The sequence below is a fragment of the Pimephales promelas genome, chromosome 25, assembly GCF_988280905.1.
Source record: "Pimephales promelas chromosome 25, fPimPro1.hap1.1, whole genome shotgun sequence".
Taxonomy (NCBI): domain Eukaryota; kingdom Metazoa; phylum Chordata; class Actinopteri; order Cypriniformes; family Leuciscidae; genus Pimephales; species Pimephales promelas.
Window position 1 is genome coordinate 26,380,483 of NC_142793.1, and position 24,550 is coordinate 26,405,032.

The following is a 24,550-nucleotide window of genomic DNA, read 5'->3' on the forward strand; positions in this document are numbered from 1 at the left end:
CTATTCGTTTACACGGCAGCGCCGTTTGGCTATTCGTTTACACGGCAGCGCCGTTTGGCTGTTCGTTCATACGGCAACGGCGTTTGGCTGTTCGTTCACACGGCTGCAGCGTTTGGCCGCCTGAAATGCACTGGTTCTCAGCGCCTCCTCATGATCATGGGTTCACAGATCGTCGCCCCCAGCGGTGAAACATTGATATTTCGAAGTGTTTCGAGGCGATTGTGCCATAATGAAGCCTCGTTACTGAAGTCAAGTGACTCTGGCGGTGTGATTCACTCTCCAAACCACTGATTCAGAGCAAAAGATTCGTAAAGGTTTGGAAGCTTCATGAAGCAGTGTTTTGAAATGGCCATCGCTAGTGTGGCCCCGAGCGGCTCATTAATCGCTAGCAGCGGCACATTAGCCCTCAGAACGAGCTCCTGATGAGCCTCGGCTACAGGACCTGGAGGAAAGCAGGGTCCCGTCGGGGTCGTTACTCTGATGGAACGTATTTGTAGTTGTCGCTCAGGAAAACATGCTGGAGGTGTTTCCTAATACAGTCATCATCAAACTCTCGAGCTTCAGGAAGAAACATGGCGTTTCTGCGTCGCTAGCGGCTAATCACTAAACCAAATAGACTGCAGTGAGAGAGAGTACATGTAGCTCGTCCTCAGTGTTTCTGTCTTGCTTCGAAACATTCTCACATCGAGAGACAGTTACTGACTGAAGATATTACATCTGGTTTATTAAATAATGAAGTGAGTTTTGCTTAAAACAAGAACAAATATCTGTCAATGTCAATATCTATCACATTATTTTTCACTACACTACACAGTAGTGGCCAAAAGTACCATCCGACCTAGGACCCTATACTCAAATATTATTAAAAAACATCTGAAAGATTTTGTAATCATATTGCGTAGTTTTGTTTGTGATGATAATAATACGATAAAACATGTGACATAATTTTGGTCAAGGCTGTCATTCATTCAAAGAAATGATGAACGCATGCAAACTAGAGATATTAATAAGTGAAAATGTTTGCTTTATCACTTTTGGCCACTACTGTATTTGTTCTTATTTTAATTATTATTTTAATTATATTTGTTCTTGCTTAATTTTTAAATATTTTCCAGAAGAGGTTTAGATACTTGTGCTGGAAAATGAGAAAAACATTTTTTGCAGTGCGTTTTTATGAATTACTATACGCTGCTTCTCATTGGCTGGTGTGTGTGATTGACAGATCAATGGGCGGGACGTTCAGGACAGAGAGGAAGCTGTGGCCGTTCTCACTAATGAAGAAAGCAGGAATATCGTTCTGCTGGTCGCCAGGCCGGAAATGCAGGTACACACACACACACACACACACACACACACACACACACACACAGTTATAAGTCTCATCTGCAAGGCTTATGTACTAAAGTCAACTATTGAGACCTTATTGTGAAGTGTTACCAAACTTCCCGAAATCACAATTTGCTCTATATTTCCTTGCATAACTCCCTCCTGTAATACACACTCATATTTGTGTACTTTGATTTAGTGTGATTCAGATGGTCAGACGTCAACATGTTTGGTTTTCATGTGTAATCGACGTCCAACAGAAGCCTATAAAAACCAACAGCATGTTGTTATCGTTCGTGAAACACGAGTGTGTGTGTGTGTGAGTGTGTGAGTGTGTGTGTGTGTGTGTGTGTGTGTGTGTGTGTGTGTGTGTCCAGACAGCTCATGTGAACATTATTGGCTGTAATTAAACACATGATGAATGTATGACGGTTGAGGCTGTGTGTGTGTTGTGGTTCATTACACAGCACAGATCTGACCATTACCTCAATAATGTGTGTGTGATGCAGACGTCATAAAATGTGACACAGACGTAATGCGTTTCTCACTCCAGAGCCGTAAAAGCACGATGAACACCTGAGTGAGTTTAATGAAGAAATGGCCAGCTCATATTTCATTTCAGAAGACAGAGATGGAGACTATTTTTAAGACCGTTGCCCTTTTGCAAAAAAAAATTTCTATGGAATGAATTTCAAATTTAAAAATGAGAATTTTGTGTGAAATGTGCTTAATTTTAATACACGTCATTTTTTGTTAAACAGGACCAAAAATCCTTCTGTCTACACTTGATCTTGATCTACACTCATGATGTTCTTCGTCTCATTTTCCAGCACAAATATCTCACGATTCTTAAATCAAGACTGGAGAAGAACAATCACTGAAGATATTAAAATCAAAATGTTTTTTTTTCTTAAATCAAGAACAAATATCCGCCAATGTCGAAGAACACACTTGTTTTCCTGTGAACTAAATGATTTTCCTGACCCCTCCGACTGAGATTTGTTCTTGATTGAAGAGTAAATGTAAGCGTCACGTTTCAGGTTATTTCGTGTCTCCAGACAGTAAACGCATCTTGATTTAAGAACGTTTCGATTAGAACTTCATTTTTTCAGCGGTTTATAAATAATTGTTCAGGTAAAGTTGAAATCACACAGACTTAAAGCTAATATCATCACATGATGTCACAACGCGCTGTAATAGTAATTTTCTTTACGCAGAATGAAACTTCTCAGATTTGTATTTATGTATTTGATGTTTAATCTGTGCATTACAGTGCTAGCAGCTAAAGCTAATCTGCAACACTCGTCTTTAGTTTAGAAGCACTTTTATAAATCACAGTTACAACAGCAAACAAACCCCTAAACTCAACACGAGTCCAGGTTTGTGGCTGAATCAACCCAGACGTCTTTGGAGTGGCATCGGCGATGAGATTGACCCTCGTGAGGTGTGTGTTTCAGGAGGAGCCGTGGCTGGACGACGAGCACAGCGAGTTCCTCGAGGAGCTGAAGATGGAGATGCTGGAGGAGCAGAGGAGAGAAGAGGAGGAGGAGAGGAACCCAGCCGAGGTGAGAGAAACTCTTAAATCAAGATTCATTTACTAGAGAATCATCTCATAATAAAGATTTTTTTTTCCCTGCAGGCCAGAGGAGCTTCAGAAGAAAACATCACAGCGTCCTGCTCCTACAACCAGCAGAAGATCAGTCCTGCCGACGGTCCGGAGAAGAAGGTGCTCGCTCAGATCCAGAAGAGACTGTCGCGGTGTCTGCGGGAGGAGAAGGAGCTTCCCGAAGGAGACCGATATCAGCAGCTGCTGGAGCTCAAGTGTCAGATCCGCAACAGCGGCGAGTTCGACCTCTTCTACTCGCGCAGCAGCACCATCGAGTGTAGCGGCGTCCAGCGCGAGCTCCGAATGCTCAACGAGGAGCTGCGCAGCATCGAGATCGAGTGCCAGAACATCATGCGGGCGCATCACCGCAAAGAACCGGGGACGAAGCTCGCGGACATCAGCGAGCACCCGGAGAAGTCGGACAAAGACAGTTCGAGCGCGTACAACACGGCGGAGAGCTCGCGTAGCACGCCGCTAGCGATGGACCGCTCGCCCGACCACAGGATAGTCAGCCTCACTAATCATAGGAACCTCCGTGGATCATCCGTCAGTCCCGATCACAGCAACCCGTCGGAGTCTCCCGCGGAAGACGAGCGAACTTTGAGGACTCGAATTGCCGCTTTATCAAGAGCGTCAGATGCGCGACACTACCAGAGCTACATGGAGTTAGCACACGGTCTGCTAGGCATGAGCGATCCGCAAGTCGTCCAGCCGTCCGAACCCAAAATGGAGTGGAAAGTGAAAGTCAGGAGCGACGGAACCAGATACATCACCAAACGTCCAGTCCGAGATCGTCTACTCCGGGAGCGAGCCCTTAAAATCAAGGAGGAGCGCAGCGGCGGGATGACGACCGATGACGACGCCATGAGCGAGATGAAGATGGGCCGCTACTGGAGCAAAGAGGAGCGTAAGCAGCATCTGCTACGGGCTAAAGAGCAGCGGCGGCGGAGGGAGTTCATGCAGCGGAGCCGGCTGGACAGTCCACTCGGCGCCGGGGAGGTGAGCATCATCCAGCTCAGCCAGCGCAAGATGATGAAGAAGCGGAACAAGAAAATTCTGGACAACTGGATGACCATTCAGGAGTTGATGACGCACGGGGAGAAAGCGGCGGAAGGATCCAAAGTGCATAACGCCTTCCTGTCCGTCACAACTGTATAGATCCTTAGACTTTACCCATGTGGTACGATCTACATTTGCCTCGTTCAATGTGGCAATTTTTATGAGAAGAGACCAGATGAATATTTTTCACACTTTGTTAATGTTTTCTAAGCAGTTAAACAAGTTTCATTGCATTTTTTTGTTACTGTAATATTTCAAGGAAGGTACCTAAGGGAATATTTCACTCAAAGATTGTTGTCATAAGTCACATATTCAACACAAACCTGTATGCCTTTCTAGTTGGATGGGTGGAAAAAACATGATATTGGAGGAAAATATATTTCATTTTTTTGTTTTTGCTCACAATAGTTTGAGAAACTTTTCAAAATTTCATTCACATATTTTTTTTTTTACATTTTTAATTTAAACTTTGCATTAGCATGTTTGCTCACTGAAGTTTTGCTTCCGTCCATTTTTTTGGAACATTTTGAACATGAAAATGTAAAGATATTCGACCCATTACCTTACTTAAGTTTTGCTTTCGTCCACTTGTCAAATTGTCAATTTTTTTTAACAGTGCATTCATTTGCTTACAAAAGTTTTGCTTTAGTCTATTTTTTTTTTTAAATTTTCATTTGCCCGTTTGCTCACTAAAGTTTTGCTTTCGTTCTAAAAATATTTGAAAAATAAAATGTAATATTATAAAATTTTGTTTTTGAACTTTGCATTCACCCATTAACTTCCTAAAGTTTGCTTTCATCCAGTAATATATATTTTTAACTTTGCATGAGCATTGAGCTCGTTTGCTCACTGAAGTTTTGCTTTTGAATGATACATTTTTATTTTGTTTTAAAATAATAAGTTACTGTTTGCTCGAAAAAAAGCAAAACTTTTGCAACATTTGTTGAGATGCAAAATTTTCCAAGTGAACACAAATGCATTAAGATATATATAAATATTTTCTTTCATCTCATATTTTTCCCAAGTCCCTTTTTAACTTTTTCACATGGATGAAAGAAGTTAATTATTAAAGTGTCTCTCTTCCTGTTTTCCATAAAGAAGCATCGCATCAGCTTTGACATTAACGACATCTGACCAATGATCTGAACTCTGACGCATCAGCTTTCAGGTTTGTGACAACATCAGGGGGAAAATGTATTTAATTTTAAGTGAAATATTCCCATATTTTATTTATTTGTTGTTCCTCACATGATCTGAAGTATTTTTCAAATAATGTTTACATTTCAGCAAAATGTGAATTATTGTGCAATCTCCTGCCTTTAATCAGCCTTGCTGAGTCTGTTTCTCAGATGTTGTGGGATTTTTATTGTTTGATTTTTCAACTATCTGCACCAAACCAGCTCTACCTCTCACACACACACACACACACACACACGCTTCCCAAAGTCCATCAAACCAGCCAACATTACAGAAACCGTTAGTTTTCACTTCACTTATATGACCAGCAACGTGACAGGTTTATTGGTGATCAGAGTACAAGGAAACTGGTGGCGATGTAGTTTTTCCTTAAAAGTGTCTGGATTATGATTTGTCGGATGAGAGGTACTGGTTCAACCAAACATACCAGCGTACATCTACACACACACACACACGCTTCCTCTGGTTATAATGCTTCCTAAACGGTACTGTGAGGTTTTATAATGTAGTCCTGCTAGGATAACTCGGTTTAATTCAAGTTAATGTGCATTTCTAGAGCTTTTTCAGATTCGTTTCACACAGGAGTCTGTATAAGAAACCAGTTTCAGTGGATGCAGTTTTTCGTATGTCTGTTTTTATTTCTATTCATTTGGAGCAACGGTTGTACATTGGAATTGTATATTTCTGTACTTGTGTAGTCTGACTCGAGTATCTGTAGTCGTCTCTCTTGGCCAGCTGAATGTGTGGTCATTGTGAAAGTTTGACACTGAATAAATCTTTTCTTCAAACCTTCTGATGTTCATCTAGCACACACTCGCTCTTCCAGAAACACAACATTTAGTTCCTGTTTCTAGTCTTGCATTAACCTTTGAGTGTTCTCAGAAAAGACAAAAAAAAAAAAGTTCATACATTTTATTGAGAATTATAATTTTTTTGTGTGTGTGCATTACAGTAACAAGATTTTGGTGAAAATATGTTTATTAGTCAAGAAAATAATGCATTTGTTCACTAGAGTTTTGCCTTTGTAAAATATTTACATTTTTTTAAATTTGAACTTTGCATTTGCCCATTAATTTATTAATGTTTTGCTTTCATCCAGTAAAATTTTGAACTTGGAATTAATCCACTTAAGTTTTTCTTTCGCACAATACATTTTTTCAAAATTTTTATTCAATTTGAATTCACCTATTTGCTAAAAAATGTTTTGCTTCCATTCAATAGAAGTTCAATTTTGAAACATATTTTGAAAAAAGCACTTCCACAAAAATCTAAATCTACAGTAATCCGGACTCCATCCATTTGGTAGTTTTAATAATTCAGAGGCTCAAAAACACATTATGAAATGAAGGTTAATGTGTTCATCATCATCTTCACCATCACTCCACTCACGTCCATCGGGATCACGTGTGCATCGCTGTGTCCGAGTCGGAGGTGTAGTTAAAGCGATTCGGTGACAGCGCATCAACATCAGAAATATCATCAGATGACGCCACTCCTCCTCCTCCTCCTCTTTCTCAGTTCATCACGATGACCGCAGGGCTCCCGAGACACACACTCCTCTCATTACACACTCGCATCTTTAATAGGCCTGTCGGTATAATGAGTCTGGCGATGTCACTTCATATATTTATGGAGCAGATGATCTTTGATATGCTAATTGAAGTGTGTGTTAATGGCTCTCCTCCGTGAAGCCGGACGCCACATTATCTTGGCAGATTATCTGATGTGTTCATCATCCACTCATGAATACACTGAATAAAGCGATACAGCAGCTGCTTTACAGCAAGAGTTCAAGCAGAAGTGAAGAATCTGTCATCGCTTTCACTGTTTTCTCTTCTGGGAATCACACACACACACACACACACACACACACACACACACACACACTAGGGGTTGACTAGTCGATTAGTCGACTAGTCGACCTTAATTTTTTTTATTTCTTTATTTTTTTTATTGCAGAACTTATACAAAAAAAAAAAAAAAAACAACACAGGGAAGTAAGGCAAGGTGTACAAACAAACAAACAAACAATAGTACCTAACAGAAAATAAGCATCCTGGGTATGCATACATCAAATTATGTAAAACATAAAAAAAGAAAAGCATAATTTAAGGCATCTTGTCTTTGAATAAATCATCAAAATACATCAAAAATTGTTCACTTTTCTTGTTAAGTCTAAGGGACGAAATAAAAGAGTCAAAATCAGCAAGAAAAAGAGACTAGTCGACCTTTATGCAATGCCGTGACGCTTTAAGTTTGACGTCGACTAGTCGCGTTGATCATGTGACACTATGATTGCGCTAATTTTGATACGGTGCGGCGGCGTTGCAGACGACAACAGATGAAGAGACCAGGGGGTCATTACAGCAGGACAGCAGCATTGCATTGGTAGGCTACATAAGTGTATTTGGAAATACTTTAACTTGGCACTATTAAAAACGAAAGTAGCCTAAAAGCATGACGCATCGTGAAAAGACCAGGTGTGTTAATGCCCTCCGAAACTCATTCGAGACGGATTTTAAATTTGAAACCGCACATATTTAAACTGGACTGGAAAACTGAAAAAAAAAACGTATGAGAGCGTGTTAGCCTGTATATATTCATTATATGACGAAGCTATGGCAACACGCATCACCGCAGCTGAGCATCTATACATAAAGCCAACGTGCAAACTTTCGTAAATCAATGTGTAAGTCACAGACTCTTAACACAAAATCATCTCAGGTAAAAGTAAAGAAACAAAATGATCTTATGCTGTCTCTCAGTGCGGTCTTTGATTTTGAAATTGGCTACTGATCAATAAAATGCAGCTCATTACTGTTGCTTTCGGTGACGTGAACTCCGTTAAATCTGCATATAGCTTTAGCTAGCGCGTTTTTTGAAGATTGGATTTATATATTTACGGTAGGAAATTTACAAAATATCTTCCTTGAACATGATCTTTACTCAATATCCTAATGATTTTTGGCATAAAAGAAAAATCGATCATTTTGACCCTGGTTTTGTGATCCAGGGTCTTCATCTTTATGTGCTGTGTGTGTAATCCAGCAGCTCTGTCTGTCTGAGGAAGAGAAACACCGACATCTGCTGCTGAGACTCACACAACACACGTTCAAGCATCACCGAATAATCATTGGATCAGTTCAAGGGCTTTTAGTTCACGATGTGTTTGGGAAACTGTTTCAGTGACTATTTTTTGATGGATCAAAATGTTGACAGTCCTGTATCTGGGTACAGACCAGATATCAGATGATTTCTGCAGTCATAATCACGCCTCAGACTAATGGAGCAGGTCAATTTATTTATTTATTTATTTTTAAGTTTCACTGAACATTTGGTTTGCAACACCGTAAAGTGTTCAAAATTACAAGCAATTAAATTAAGCTTCGACTAAAGTCCCTCTATCATGCATTATTAGATTCTATAGGCCTATTACATTATCTAGAGTAAAATAAGCATTGTACAAAGTACTGACATTCAGTACAACCGGTGCCGTTTATTTAGAATGCATTCAAATGTAATTTACGTCTTTTAGTTTTTCAAAAGATTTAAAGTACCGTGTTTTGAAGAGTGCGCATGTGCGAACGTGCTCTAGGCTATGTAAGAACGAGCCAAATATTGAGTCTGGTAATAAAGCAAAACAACTGAGAACAATTAGAAATAGTCCTCAGATGCCATGTCTGTAATTTATATTAAAAAATCTAGCGTTAATTGGATCTCAAACCGTTTCATCAATTAGTTATTACTCCACCACGTGTGCAACCAACGTGGTTGAATGATAGCCTACTTTGCGACAATTAGTTTCGCGAAACAGTCGCGACTAGCTAGTTGATTTCTTCAACGTTACATCTTACTTTAAACCAGCGAACTACGCTCTCCTGCGAATGTTCGTTGTAACGATGCTTTCGGGAAACGCCGACTCTTTGAACTATGCTGATAACGACGGAACTTGCGACCTTAGTTTACTAACGATGCTTTCGGGAAACAGAAAACAGAGATGAAATCATGTCAGAACTCTAGTTTATCTGTACAGTTCTGGAGAAAACAGAGATGTCATTACAGTCAGACCAATAATAATAAGACAATATTTAAAATACACTAATAATATTGTTGAATATTAAATCCCCCCTCACCTGATGATCCCAGTTCACTGATCATTGTGGACCATTCAAAAGAGTTTACCTTGGATATTATAAACGTATTTAACTTGTTTTGCCTCTTTAATGTTTTCGTAGTGTTGCAGCATCAAAATCAAAATGTGTTTATATTTACAAAAATACAATTATTTTGTTCTTTTGTCCGTGAGATAACGGTTCAAGAGAGTTTACAAATCACTGATTCTTGATTTTAATCCGTGTTACTGGATTTTCCAGAGTTTGGATTGTTCATTGTTCTGTAATATAGTCTTTCCATGGATTCAGATCTGGGAAATCGTGCCGGTGGGTTTGGGCCTATGAGAGACAATTTATTAATGAGTTAAAAATCAAGTCATGACTGCATTATTCTTCATGTGTGTGGGTGTGATTAATAAATGATGGCATTTCTTTAACATGCACTGGATATAAAATTACATGATTTCTGATTCTTAATATTTAGCTTATGATAAAATCCAAAACAAAACATCAAACCCACTTTTAAATGAATAAGCAATGATTTAATGTCTTTATGAAGTTTCAGCGTCAAGTCATACCTCCTCCTCCGGGCATTTTCATCACAATTAAAAGAACAGACAAATGTCTAATTTTATAAAACCCAAGTGTCAGATCGTCTTCCGGTGGATCTTTTCCAAAAATCACACGGAAATTACTTGGGTCTGAGAAAAGAAAACATTAACATGATGAACAGCTCAAATAACATGTGACACATGAACATCAAAATAATTCATAAACAGAGACCCCTTTAACAACAAATGCTGTTTATGAACAGATAACTGCTAATTTATTTAATTATTTAGTGCAGTTATTTAACTCTTTGTCTTAATGCCAAAAGAAAAAGAAGAGACTGTCATTGCTCTGTTATCTGGAGAGTTATTACCTGGAGCTCCAGGAAACTTCTCAATGAATTTCTTCTTCAGTTGTAGGATGGTGGTTTTCTCGAACTCCTCTAATGAATCTGCCACATCTAAAGGCTTATTCTTCTTGTCATTAAAGTTGATGAGGACCTGAAACACCATTCTGGATCTGTTTTAGCAGAAAATGCACATGGAAGAAAAAGGAGTTGTTAGATCGCTGTAAGTTACAAAAGCGATTGTGCAGTTTCACTTTCACTTGCTGTGTTTTAAAGGGGTGTGTGTAACAGATCATGACCCACAGGTAACTGCTCAACACAGATTAGGAAAACATCAATCTGAACAATGTTAGTGTGCTCTTGTGTTTATTGAACTTTATGGTTTTAAAATAAAAGACTTTAAAAATAGACATCATGAAGTAAATGGCTGTGTTGTGTGTGTGATATTTTTTTAAAAGGAGTCACACGAAGTGCAAATGAAGATTATAACTTTAGTAGTTGATGTTTTTGTTAGAACTTTATGGAGTAAAGTTGTATGGTAATTATAGTAAAGACCAGAAGCTGACGTGGAAAATGCTCATGAACACCCCTCATGTGGTGTTTTCCACAGGGCAGCTCACAGAATATTTTGATGCGAGTTGAGATGAGATAACCTTCAATATTATTCAAAATGACGGAAAGCAATGCAATAGTCGTGAATAAAGGGTAACTCCAAAAATAGATCAATCCAAAAAAGTTTATTGGTGAACATGTTGAAGAATGAAGATTAACAGACAGGTTGTCAATTCATTTAGTGAATAATAATTCATACAATTCATTCATATGAATAACGTGGAGGAAAGTCACGTGATCATCTGTGTGTTTTCTTGAGAAACAGCTCCATCTGCTGGTCATTCATGAGTTCATCATGACAGTCATGTATTTTATCATGTTCTATTACGCCATATCACACAGATATGATTTCAGCTCATTATACTGAATCAATGTATTCAAGAATTCATTGCGAAACGCACGACTCAGTGTTCACTTAATATTTATCTGGGCCTACAGCAAACGATTGACAGCTCAACCAATCAAACGCTCTGTTGTGTAGCACGTGACGGATCGCGGAAGTGCGCTCGGAGGGTCGCTCTGTGTTTATCAGATGTTCTCAGTGTCGAGTGACCCGTAAACAGCAGCAAACACAATTAACTGGCTAACTGTAACACTTATACTAGTACAACCGACAAACAAACATTCATTATGAGCGTTTAACCCACCACAGGTATGTTGTTATTTCAGTGTTTCTTCAGAATAACTTCAGTTTATCGCGTGACCCTGTCCAACAGTCCCATATTTACAGTCAGACTCATATCTCATCTAATATGTGTTTTGGACAGACATGAATGTGTTATTATATATATTACAGATGGAATGTCATGTTAACTTCTAATAAACAGACAAATTCTAGTTTATGAAGGATATGTGAAATGACATGATATTAGATTAATACTGTCTCAATTATACATTTCATATATTAAGATATTGTTAAGAGCAAACACAAATCTAAACAGTGTTTTTCACTAATTATTATTGTTGTTGCCTTGGTAAAACTGTACAATACAGTGAGGTGTCATTCCCTTATTTTATTTCATACTAAAGGAGATTCATAATCATAAATTCATAATTTAGTATAGCTATATTAACTATACTAGTGAAAACTATAGTAAGATTAAACTACTCTAGAACATGGACAGGTTGAGATGTTCATGATTAAACACATTTACCCATTTGTGTGATTTAGTATGCAGATATTAAAATAGTTACACACCATAGTTGTATCTGTTTATTCCAATAATAATCTCAGTATTTTAGTAATAAACACTTTGCCTAATTGTCATGAAATTGTACTTAAATGAGTTGATTTGATATTAGGGTAAATATATGGTGGCTTATTTCTGCCACGTAATTACAAATAAAAAAGTTTGTGACCTTTTATGGCCTTATATTTAGAATTTTCAAATATTTATCAAATATGATAAAATATTGATTCTACATCAAAAAATGCTTAAGTACACAAAAGTAAAATCCCTTTTCAGTCTTTTTCCTTAACTTTTTTAAATAAGAAAAAAAAAAAAAACTTTTTAGGACACAAATTATAGCCTGCAATTTCATGATTTGTTGTAAAAAAAAAAAACATTAATTTTATTTTTAATTTAATGGGCTAAAATGGTCTGTGATGCAGTTCAGCAGTGTTTCGTTTTTTTGTTTTGTTATTTTATCCAAATTTTATTTTGATATCATTATGTATTATCATTAAAACATAACGGTTCATTCTAAGTAAGGTCTTTCTACACCACTGAAAACCAGGGGTGTAAAGTAACGAATTACAAATACTCACGTTACTGTAATTAAGTAGTTTTTTTCAGAAATTGTACTTTTTTGAGTAAGTTTAAAATTGTGTAATTTTACTTTTACTTGAGTATATTTTAAGTGATGTATCGGTACTTTTTCTCCGCTATTTTTCTTCTGTTTGTGGCCGTTACTCGTTACTTGTTTTAATTTTATTTTTATCCATCAACGTGATTGGATCGAGTAATCGGTCTCGTGACTGTCATCAATTCAACTTAAGCATAGTTTTACTATTTTAAAACTTTAACCGCCTATTCCTGCTTTTACTCGTGACTGCTGTGGAAGTGCATTCATCACGCATCAATTCAATCCAGATATCAGCGTCTTCCTCTTATATGCTAAGGTACATTTCTGCCTAATATGATATTTATATAGACTGGACTGTCTACATGGCCTATTTGGTCTGAGGTTGGGGGAATTGCGAGACGAGTTCACAATGCGGTGAATTCCCGCTCCCATTTACTTCATAATCTTATTTTAGAGAGACGCGCGTCACGATCTGTGCACTGCCGCGTCTCGCGCTCGCCATGCCGCCAGATTCAGAATCAGTGCATGTCGTTAACTTGAACTGCATTTGTTAATAAGAAATTAGCACAGCTCGTTAATAAACAACGTTTTTTGATTGATCCATTATACGATCCGTCTTCATTTGGCAAGTGCACTTCCGCAAGACTTCCGCAAAAACATTGTTCATGTTGAACTTTTTTTTTGTGTGTGGATGCTGCTGATAAAACAGCTTCGCCGAGACTTCAGAGACAAAGTGTGTTTGTTTGTTTCTTTTGTAAAAGTTTCCTGGATATAACTTCCCTATTCAATGCACAATTTTCCTTACAAATTATATTATCAGCATTACAATGTGAGTAAATGTAGCCGTGTAAAATGTAAGGGATGATGCCACCCTTCTAGAACAATGTGCATTTACGTTTAAATTGTAACATATTTAATAGCATGGAATTAAAGTGTGTAATTAGTGTTAGCTCACTTTCTTAGCCTTTTTCAGTGCATTAGTTGAGGTAATATGATAATATTAGTGATTCTCATTTATCAAAACACTAACATTGGTACCGTTTTGGAGAGAAATTGGGCATTTTTTAATCTCTCTATTTAACCCATCTCTTGGTGTGTGATGCTGAACTATCATATGACTTTCTAAAGGTTTTTGAATTCTTTGCACAGTTATGAATATTGATATTTTATGTGCAACATAGCATGCTCAGGCCCAGTGGTTTTTCGCCTAATTTTAAATGTTTTTTCCCCCAAATAATATGATTTAAATGGTGATGAGTGTACTGATTTGATGCATTTTAAAAAGATTTATGATAGATATTCTTCAATCTCTCTTACAAACAGCAAAATATAATGTGAATTACAGTATGTGCAATTTTTTTTTATTTATAAATTGTAGTGCACAGTGTTTATTATAAGGGGTAGAATCCGCACCTCAGTACTCACTACTCACTACTCTTGAGTACTTTTAAATAAGCTACTTTTTTACTCTTACTCAAGTAGTTTTTTGGACAAGTACTTTTTACTCTACTCACACTACATTTTTTGGAATGTAATGGTACTTTTACTTGAGTATGTTTTTTCAGTACTCTTTCCACCACTGCTGAAAACGTAGTTACGAACATGATATTGCATTTCTGTCAACAGATCCTCCTTAATATTCCACGCTGCAGCTTTGAGTGTGTGTGAGCTTCCGCTGATGAAGAGTCGTGAGGATGACTGTGGTGTGGCTGCTGGACTGTGTGTGCCACAGACCGGGGTGTGTGACCGTCGCCCTCTGCTGGTCCCCGCGGACGAACCCCTTCTATAGACCGCCGCTCAGGAGGTTCTGGTTCTGCCGGGTCGGGTCACACACAAACACCTGTGCCTTCAGCACGTCTCCGCGGCAGGAGTCGGCGGATCTGAGGCGTCGCTCGTCCCGTCTGCACGCCGCTCTGGACTCGGTTCGGAAAGCAGTGCGCGGGACGCGAGCGGAGATTTTGTCCCGACTCAAAGCGGTGAAAGTGAACTCAACACCGCCTCTTTTATTACAGGCCCCGCCCTCTGCACCCCAGACTCCGCCCTATACACACAATGCCCCGCCCACTGCATCTGAAGCCCCACCCCCTGCACTTGCTGCTACGCCAACTAAGATTCAAGAACAGAAAGAGCACGGCGTGACCAAAACAGCCCCGCCCACTGCACCTCAGGCTCCGCCCTCCACCTACAATGCCCCGCCCACTGTCACTCAGGATCCGCCCTCCACACACAAGGCCCCACCCACTGCACCTCAGGCTTCACCCTCCGAACTTGCTCATAAAGCAATTAAGATCCAAGAACAGGAGCATGAAGTGACTGCAACATCCCCGACCACAGCACTCCAGGCTCCGCCCTCCACATACAAGGTCACACCCATTGCACTCCAAGCCATGCCTTCCACACATAAGGCCACACCCACTGCAGATCAGGCTCCACCTTCTTGTGTTTCTCCTGCAACTAAGAATCAAGTACATGAAGCAGCCCCGCCCACTACACCTCAGGCCCCGCCCACCTCTCAATCCACACCCCTTTTCCACCCGTGGTCTCTCAGCACTCATCTGGGCGAGACCTACGACTACCTGTCCCACCACATCAACTCTTACTTCAGAGGCGTCACTAAACCCGACCGAGCCGTCGCTCCGCCCCCGCCCTCGCGCCCGGAAACCCCGCCGTTCTCTCTCGGCAACTACATCACGACATCAGCGCCGAGCGTACAGGCCTTCGTGGGGACCTACATCAGCCCGCTGGTGCCCCGCTTCCGCTCGGAGGCCAGGAGAGTGTCGACGGAGGCGGATAAAGCGGACGGAGCGTCCGAGAGCCGAGAGCGGAGCGATGAGGAGGAGAGAGCCCGACGCCTGCGGATCCAGAGAGAGAAGGTGTGTGACGACTCATAATCAAACATCTGAATTACACATAAGGCCGGGTTTATATTAAAGGAGACATATCTCGTTTATTATATTACCGGCCCTTAATCTGCTCGTTTATGATATTACTCCACAACAACTACACAAACGTCTCCGCTAACATTCAGAAACGTGTAAAAGTGAAGCTCTCCCTGAGCTAAAGCTGCTGTTACTCCTGATCCTGGATCAGTCAGATCCGCCTGTGTTGATATTGCCGGAGTCTCTGAAGCTCGCGTGAAGGCCCCGCCCTCTTCTGGATGGAGGCGGAGCTAAAGCTCATTTGCATTTAAAGGGACACACACACAAACGTGTAAATTTGACAAGCTATAATGGATTATCTGGTGGTGTTATGACCTGTCACCGCTCTGATGTCTTCAGAGATTGACCTCTGACCCTGGTTTTGCAGATCGTGGCGCGGGTGAGTGTGGATAACCGGACCCGGGCTCTGGTTCAGGCCCTCCAGCGGGCGTCGGACGAGCCGGGTCTCTGTGTCCGGCGGGTGGAGGAGCTCAATCTGCATCTGCTGGAGTTCCCGGAGACGCGGGCCGCGGCCGTCAAGGTCAGTCCTGTCCCGCTCAGTGCAGCGGCTGCCGAGAAAGACAAATTATGACGTCAAATTTATGACGTCAAAATTAACGATAAATTTGAAATTGTGACATGCCAAATCAGAGACTTTCTTTGTCATAATTGTGACTTTTTATTTCATAATTATAATTTACAAACGTATTCAAATTTTCTTTTGATGTGGAAACAAGAACATTGAGTCACTGCAGCTGATTAGCATAAGGCCCGCCCACTGATGTTCATCTGTGTGTGTGTGTGTGTGTGTGGTCCAGGAGCAGGCGGTGCCGGTTCTGCTGCGTCTGCTCCGGGCTGCTGACGGCTCTCTGAAGGCCCCGCTCCGATTGGCTCTGGCTCTGCTGGGCTTCGTCCAGCCCGTGAGGAACCGTGGAGTCCGGATCCTGGCCATCGACGGCGGCGGAACCAGGTGACCCGAACGCTCCCGCCGCTGTGCTGAGACCGTCCACACATGCTGACCCCACTCTCTGTGTGTGTGTGTGTGTGTGTGTGTGTGTGTGTGTGTGTGTGTGTGTGTGTGGCAGGGGTCTGCTGGCTCTTCAGACGCTGCGCCGGTTGCAGGAGCTGACAGGGAAACCCATTCACCAGCTGTTCGACTACATCTGTGGCGTCAGTACAGGTGTGTGTGTGTGTGTGTGTGTGTGAGAGAGAGAGAATGAGTGAGTGAGTGAGTGAGTGAGTAAATGTGTGTTTGTACCTACTTATTTGACAAGTGTGTGTGTGTGTGTGTGTGTGTGTGTGTGTGTGTGTGTGTGTGTGAGAGAGAGAGAGAATGAGTGAGTGAGTGAGTAAATGTGTGTTTGTACCTACTTATTTGACAAGTGTGTGTGTGTGTGTGTGTGTGTGTGTGTGTGTGTGTGAGAGAGAGAGAGAATGAGTGAGTGAGTGAGTAAATGTGTGTTTGTACCTACTTATTTGACAAGTGTGTGTGTGTGTGTTCAGGTGCGATATTAGGCTTCATGCTGGGTGTGCTGCAGCTGCCTCTAGAGGAGTGTGAGGAACTCTACCGGACGCTGAGCTCTGACGTCTTCAAGCAGAACGTGATCGTGGGAACCGTGAAGATGAGCTGGAGTCACGCCTTCTACGACAGCCAGATCTGGGAGAAAGTGCTCAAGTGAGTCTCAGAACCATCAGATGATCTTATATCAGAACCTCGGACCATCAGATGATCATATATCTGTAATAATGTCCCAGTCGAGTGTGTCTCAGAGTTCTGCCTCTGCACAGGGAGAAGATCGGCTCGGATCTGCTGATCCAGACCGCCAGGAACCCAGACTGTCCGAAGGTACGGCTCAAGATCCTGCAGTTCTGATGCTGTGTGTGTGTGTGTGTGTGTGTGCAGGGAAAAGCTATAACTCAAGTTGAAACTATGACAAATTGAATCAAAATGATGACATCCTAAGTCATAATTATGAGATCGACATTTTGTACTTTTTAAATAAATTATGACTGTCAAAATTATGAATTTCAAAAGTTGAAATTATGTCAAAAAGTCAAAATTATAATATTATTTTGACTTTTTATCAATTAAGTCCAAATTAGGACATACTAAATCTTAATAATGAAAAGTTGAACTTATGACATAAAAAATATTGGGACTTTTACATTTAATTGTCATAAGGTGAAATTATGGTATAGGTATAATCATACTATAGTCATGATTATGGGATGGACATTTTATTTATGACATATTTTCAGTCAAAAGTCCAATTTATGACATACTAATTTATAACTATCAGAATTTTGACATAAAGAGTCTGAGGGAAAGTGAAGTGAATAGCATGGAAGGTGTGTGTGTGTGTGTGTGTGTGTGTGTGTGTGTGTGTGTGTGTGTGTGTGTGTGTGATATCAGCAGTGTGATGTTCCTCCACCAGGTGGCGGCGGTGAGTACAGTAGTGAACCACGGTCCCCCAGTGAAGGCGTATGTGTTCAGGAACTACACGCTGCCGGTCGGGGCTCTGTCTCATTACCGCGGCGGCTGCCGGCACCGGCTCTGGGAGGCGATCCGGGCGTCTTCTGCTGCTCCCGGATACTTCCAGGAGTTCGCTCTGGGTCACGACCTGCACCAGGTGACACACTTCACACACTTCCCTTCACAATAACGTCCTCTTGCCGAGGGCGGGGCTATAACCTGTCACTCACATGAGATCAGCCAATAGCAAACCACAACCATCCAATCAATTACCCACTCACACAATCAAGCCCCGCCCACATGTGCTCGATATACGACACTATAGAGATCCATGTTCATTTAGATTAGTGTGTGTATGTTGCAAATAAAAAAAAATGTAAAAAAACATGTTTTCCTCCTCTGATCACATGACCGCTGTGACTCCTTCAGTCTCGACGTGTGTCAGAGGGAGTTATGGGTAGGCAGGTGTCAAGTGTGTGTGTGTGTGTGTGAGACACAGACTGCAGCACAACAGCTCTTGTGTTTGTTCAGTTCTTCATTCTCACTGTCTCCTGTGAATCAGACGAGTGTGTGTGTGTGTGTGTGTCGCTGGAGATATGAAGCCTGTTTCCGGAATAATGCATTGTAATGAAGTGAGTTTGTGGTTGACGTGTCATTGTGACTCGAGGTCAGGAGAGGTCATTACGCCTCATTATCCAATTACGCCTCCGTGACCTCTGACCTCTGCAGTCACAGGCTTCAGAGGAGCTGCCAGTAGAGCTGATGAAGCATGTGAGAGAAGAGAGACTGAATTGATGCGTTATTCTGTAAGCAAGCCTGAATATCCTCAGTGAGTGATGGAAGAATGTTTAGATGTGTGTGTGTGTGTGTGTGTGTGTGTGTGTGTGTGTGTGTGCTGGAGAACGAGACACTGATATAAGCTGATATAAACACACTCTTGATGAACACAGTGAGATGTTTCCAGGACGTTCATGTTGAGACTGAATCAAGTCGGATGTGTTTTATTTATCAGAATGGCCCTCTATCTCGCTCGACCTCTTTGACCTTTGACCCGGCCGTGTTTGGCTGCTTGATGTTGCCGTTTAACAGAGAGTGACATTAGCAGGCCGCGTGACCTTTGACCTGCCGAACACTTGAAGGAAGATGATCTCTGTGAGCCTCAGAAGTGTTGTATGAGACTGAGAGCGTCAAACACTCACTTAATGTCTGGAAAGTGGCGTATCCCAGAGTCAAACTCAGTATATTTTATCAGGATTTGATTGGATTGTGAATGTTATTGGCTAATATTAATTTCCCCGCCCACACGGTCTTGATGACATCATCAGAAAGCAGTCAAGAGTTTCTGCTGTGATTTAGGAGGATCGTGATCGTTTATGAAGAGGATGTGATGTGATTCGTCATTACTGTGATTGACAGGTGTCTAACTGATGATGTCATGCTGAACTGAGCACTGTGACTCAGAGCAGGGCATCATGGGTAACAAAGATTCCTGCGATCTGCACTTTCAGTGTAAAGAGATAACATCCTTAGTTACTACAGTCAAAAGAAATGTTTAATTTTTTCCCATGTTTAAAATGTTGCAGGTTTTCTTAATTGAATTTTAATAATCAAAAAGCATGTCTAATGATTTTAAGCTAAGTATTTGATTCTTTATTTAAAAAAAGTACAATCATTTTTCAGAATAAGCCTTTCAGAAATCCTTTAATTTTCCTGGATTTAATTAAAATGTATTATCAAAAACGGTGGTAATCAAGCAAAGTCATAAAACATTAACAATTTAATAATTGTTTAAATGAAAATGCAACTATTCCGTTTTTTTTTTTTTTTTTTGACAAACAGAGGTCTACTGTTTAAATGAATATTCTTTAAAATACATAGTTTGGATCATTATAAATCCAGTGAAGTAATAGCCAGAAAAATATATTTGTTTTGAGATTTAACCGTTTATTGAACCGGATCATTTCTAATAATCATGATTATTTAAATTAAGGATGTATGATAATCAAGTAAACCTGCTGAAATATTACTAACAATATTAAAGATTAAAGAAAGACACGAGAAGCATGAGCTGAAGTTTGTACAATCCTCCTGAAGGACTTTTACTTGATAAAGTCTAATCGACCAATCACAGAAGGACTGGAGGAGATCGACGGGGTTATCAGAGCCTAATCTGATTCGCTATCTTCATAGAGTTAATGTGTGTGTGCAGGACGGTGGGATGCTGATCAACAACCCCACGGCTCTGGCCATCCACGAGTGCCAGTGTCTGTGGCCGGACGTCCCGCTGCAGTGTGTGGTGTCTCTGGGAACCGGCCGCTTCGAGAGCGTCAGCGGCAGCAACAGCGTCTCCTTCACCAGCCTGAAGACCAAACTCAACAACGTCATCAGCAGCGCCACCAACACCGAGGGTTACTCCACTCTTACTCACTCACTCACCCATAACTACACCAACACCGAGGGTTACTCCACTCTTACTCACTCACTCACCCATAACTACACACACACACACACACACACACACACACACACACACACACCAACACCGAGGGTTACTCCACTCTTACTCACTCACCCACCCATAACTACACCAACACCGAGGGTTACTCCACTCTTACTCACTCACTCACCCATAACTACACCAACACCGAGGGTTACTCCACTCTTACTCACTCACTCACCCATAACTACACACACACACACACACACACACACACACACACACACCAACACCGAGGGTTACTCCACTCTTACTCACTCACCCACCCATAACTACACCAACACCGAGGGTTACTCCACTCTTACTCACTCACTCACCCATAACTACACACACACACACACACACACACACACACACACACACCAACACCGAGGGTTACTCCACTCTTACTCACCCAGAACCACACACACACACACACACACCAACACCGAGGGTTACTCCACTCATACTCACTCACTCACTCACTCACCCAGAACTACACACACACACACACACACACCAACACCGAGGGTTACTCCACTCATACTCACTCACTCACTCACTCACCCAGAACTACACACACACACACACACACACACACCAACACCGAGGGTTACTCCACTCATACTCACTCACTCACTCACCCAGAACTACACACACACACACACACACACACACACACCAACACCGAGGGTTACTCCACTCATACTCACTCACTCACTCACTCACCCAGAACTACACACACACACACACACACACACACACACACACACCAACACCGAGGGTTACTCCACTCATACTCACTCACTCACCCAGAACTACACACACACACACACACACACACACACACACCAACACCGAGGGTTACTCCACTCATACTCACTCACTCACTCACTCACCCAGAACTACACACACACACACACACACACACACACACACACACCAACACCGAGGGTTACTCCACTCATACTCACTCACTCACCCAGAACTACACACACACACACACACACACACACCAACACCGAGGGTTACTCCACTCATACTCACTCACTCACTCACTCACCCAGAACTACACACACACACACACACACACACACACACACACACACACACCAACACCGAGGGTTACTCCACTCATACTCACTCACTCACTCACCCAGAACTACACACACACACACACACACACACACACACACACACACACACACACACACACCAACACCGAGGGTTACTCCACTCATACTCACTCACTCACCCAGAACTACACACACACACACACACACACACACACACACACACCAACACCGAGGGTTACTCCACTCATACTCACTCACTCACTCACTCACCCAGAACTACACACACACACACACACACACACACACCAACACCGAGGGTTACTCCACTCATACTCACTCACTCACCCAGAACTACACACACACACACACACACACCAACACCGAGGGTTACTCCACTCATACTCACTCACTCACCCAGAACTACACACACACACACACACACACACCAACACCGAGGGTTACTCCACTCATACTCACTCACTCACTCACTCACCCAGAACTACACACACACACACACACACTGTTACTCACATGCTATTATCTTTTTAGAGGTTAAAATTAGTCCTGCGGGAAATTGACGTCAATACACACACTCTATAGGTTTTCACATGACATGTCGGATGATTGACAGCCGTCACTCTGGTGCAGATTACCCATAACTCTCTCTGCTGAGTGTCTCAGTGATGCAGCGTTCATACAGCAGCGCTGGAGATTAAACACGATCACGCAGGTTATTAATAAATGCCAGATTAGCGCCCTTCCTCCAGTGCATCTGATCACACGCGCGCATGAAGAACTCCTTTAAACACCTTTAAATATAATAGTTTTCTTTTAAAATTTGCACACGTGCATAAAATCTTAAAATGCATGCACTTAATTAAGACAAATAATTATTTCATCTAATATGAAAACATGCACATTAATTATAATATGCAATTCATTGATCATTTTGGAAAAAACATTGTTATTATTGATATACGATTCCCATTAAATTATGATTTTGTTCTCTTGAACACAAGTGCTTTATTCACTGAATGTTTAATGCAATATTGCAATTTTTACAAAAAGTTAAATGTGCAACTTGGCCATAGACACCCGATGTAGATTTAGTCATTTATAATGTTTGTTTATCAAGCTCATAAAGCACAGTGCAGATGCTATTAAACACTCTCTCTCTCTCTCAGAAGTGCACACTATGCTGGACGCTCTGCTGCCGCCCAACACGTACTTCCGCTTGAACCCGTTCCTGAGCGAGGACGTGTCTCTGGACGAGAGCCGGCACGAGAAGCTGTGTCAGCTGCAGAGCGAGGCGCAGGAGTATCTGCAGAGGAACCAGGAGAAGCTGAGCCGAGCCGTGGGCGAGCTGACCCGAGAGAAGACACTCGTGCAGACGCTGAGGGAACGACTGAAGCTCACAGCGCTCCTGTACGGCCTGTAGCCGCGGTGAGTCGGCTTTCATCCATTATAGAGTAGTCATCTTAATATCTATATACTTATTTTAAATTAAACAGTTCGGTTCAGATATCATGGCTCGGTATGATTTTGATGCAAAAATAGAAGGTATTTATTCTTAAGTCTGGTATTTTTTTAATGCTTTTATTTCTCGCGCTTCTCACTCTCAGCTGAACCTACCCGATGATGTTTCGAGCTTCGTGTGAGGACTCCGGGTCGGATGATGACGAGTGGCTGCGGTTCAGGAATTAACCAGCAGATTATTGAGGTGTTCATGGGACAATCTCTTATGTTTTGTTGATCATCAGTGTTTCATGTTGTGACCTACAGCCATATCTTGTACTGACGGTTAGATCAGAACATGTAAGTGAAAGGGATTTTGAGAATCAGGACCATGCAGGCCGTGGTGATGCCCTGTGGGGTTTAACGGTTCCCTGTTTAGCTTTATAAGGACTGCCGGGTCTTGAAGTCTTCCCTGTGTTCATGGAAAGACAGGAGTTGTACTATTGTTGGCATTAACAATTTACCATTTATTTAAGATTTATTTATTTACAATTTTATTTATTAATTTTTTGAGAGAAAATTTTCTTGTGAAGAGACTGAACTGACCAGGTTTTCTGGATTCGCTCCTGCTGTCGCTGTCTGAGGGCCGTGTGGTGAAGGCTTGGTGCAAGTACTCCAGACAGACAGACAGAGATTATTGAGAAACGGCCACAACAACAACAATAAAAACCATCTCGATTCATTGCACAAACCTTTTTGGGGCTTAAAAATGCAAAAAAGTGAAACCACCCTCCGGAAATCTTTAAAGCGCTCCCCCGCCGCGCTCCCGTGTAAACGGTAAAAACGCGAAGGTCTGCTTGACAGTGAAGGTTACGCAGGCGCGCGGGCTCGGTGTTGCTGTAGTATGCACGCTTAGCCGCCTGGAGTGCACACTACAGTGAATTTCACACAGTTTTGCGTCACCATCTGCACGCGGATTTCCCACCCAAAACGCTCGTCTAAACGCAGAATAAAAAGTGATGACGCAACGCCACTTTAGCGTTTTCTCTTCAGAATCGTTTCCATGTAAACATAGCCTTAGAGATTGCTCTTTTATTCATTCATTGGTAGGCCTAAATCATTAATCAACTATTACCAAAATCTCCTGGAATACTTTGCTAATAATAATAACAGCGGTCAAAGACAATAATTAAAAAGTGAAATAATAATGCTGATAATAATATGGGAATGCAAGCAGTTAATTTACTTAATCTAGTTTTTTTGTTTGTTTGTTTTCTTCATCAGAATGGTACGAAACTTGCCCTGCGTCTCAATGTCTTTACTATCCATCATCAACGTATGTGAGATTGTATGAGATCATAAAACATGAACATAATTCGAAAAGGTTGAATAGTCCTGACTCCTGAAAGAAATAGCCGGTCCCTTTCTTTCCCCGTCTCTGGCTATGGTCAGTCCACTCCGCGTGCATTAAAAATTAATGGGAAAGGAATTTCATCAAGTGGAAATGTTTGGTATTGCGCCCAAACAAAATCTTACTGA

The 24,550-nt window shown here is 41.4% G+C and overlaps 3 protein-coding genes across 3 annotated transcripts in view; 2 read left to right on the forward strand and 1 right to left on the reverse strand.

Annotated features, from left to right (window-relative positions):
- LOC120474044 (PDZ domain-containing RING finger protein 4) overlaps positions 1 to 6,074 on the forward strand; it is a 29,558-nt gene extending 23,484 nt beyond the window's left edge. The window contains exons 6-8 of the mRNA XM_039664197.2: positions 1,223 to 1,324; positions 2,784 to 2,891; positions 2,966 to 6,074. Coding sequence (XP_039520131.2) covers positions 1,223 to 1,324; positions 2,784 to 2,891; positions 2,966 to 4,090 — 1,335 coding nt within the window. The 3' untranslated portion in view covers positions 4,091 to 6,074. The remainder of the gene's footprint in view (positions 1 to 1,222; positions 1,325 to 2,783; positions 2,892 to 2,965) is intronic.
- A 1,110-nt stretch (positions 6,075 to 7,184) lies between these two features.
- Positions 7,185 to 10,445, reverse strand: LOC148965107 (uncharacterized). The gene is made up of 3 exons (XM_089127857.1): positions 10,223 to 10,445; positions 9,879 to 10,001; positions 7,185 to 9,639 (listed from the first exon to the last, which is right to left on the reverse strand). The coding sequence occupies exons 1-3, from the start codon at positions 10,359 to 10,361 to the stop codon at positions 9,536 to 9,538; spliced, it is 366 nt and encodes a 121-aa protein (XP_088983983.1). The 5' UTR covers positions 10,362 to 10,445; the 3' UTR covers positions 7,185 to 9,535.
- Positions 10,446 to 11,291: 846 nt separating this feature from the next.
- LOC120474042 (calcium-independent phospholipase A2-gamma) lies at positions 11,292 to 23,811 on the forward strand. The gene is made up of 11 exons (XM_039664194.2): positions 11,292 to 11,459; positions 14,240 to 15,486; positions 15,920 to 16,072; positions 16,350 to 16,501; positions 16,617 to 16,711; positions 17,035 to 17,206; positions 17,320 to 17,377; positions 17,967 to 18,161; positions 20,214 to 20,412; positions 22,741 to 22,999; positions 23,179 to 23,811. The coding sequence occupies exons 2-10, from the start codon at positions 14,308 to 14,310 to the stop codon at positions 22,992 to 22,994; spliced, it is 2,457 nt and encodes an 818-aa protein (XP_039520128.2). The 5' UTR covers positions 11,292 to 11,459; positions 14,240 to 14,307; the 3' UTR covers positions 22,995 to 22,999; positions 23,179 to 23,811.
- Positions 23,812 to 24,550: the final 739 nt, after the last annotated feature.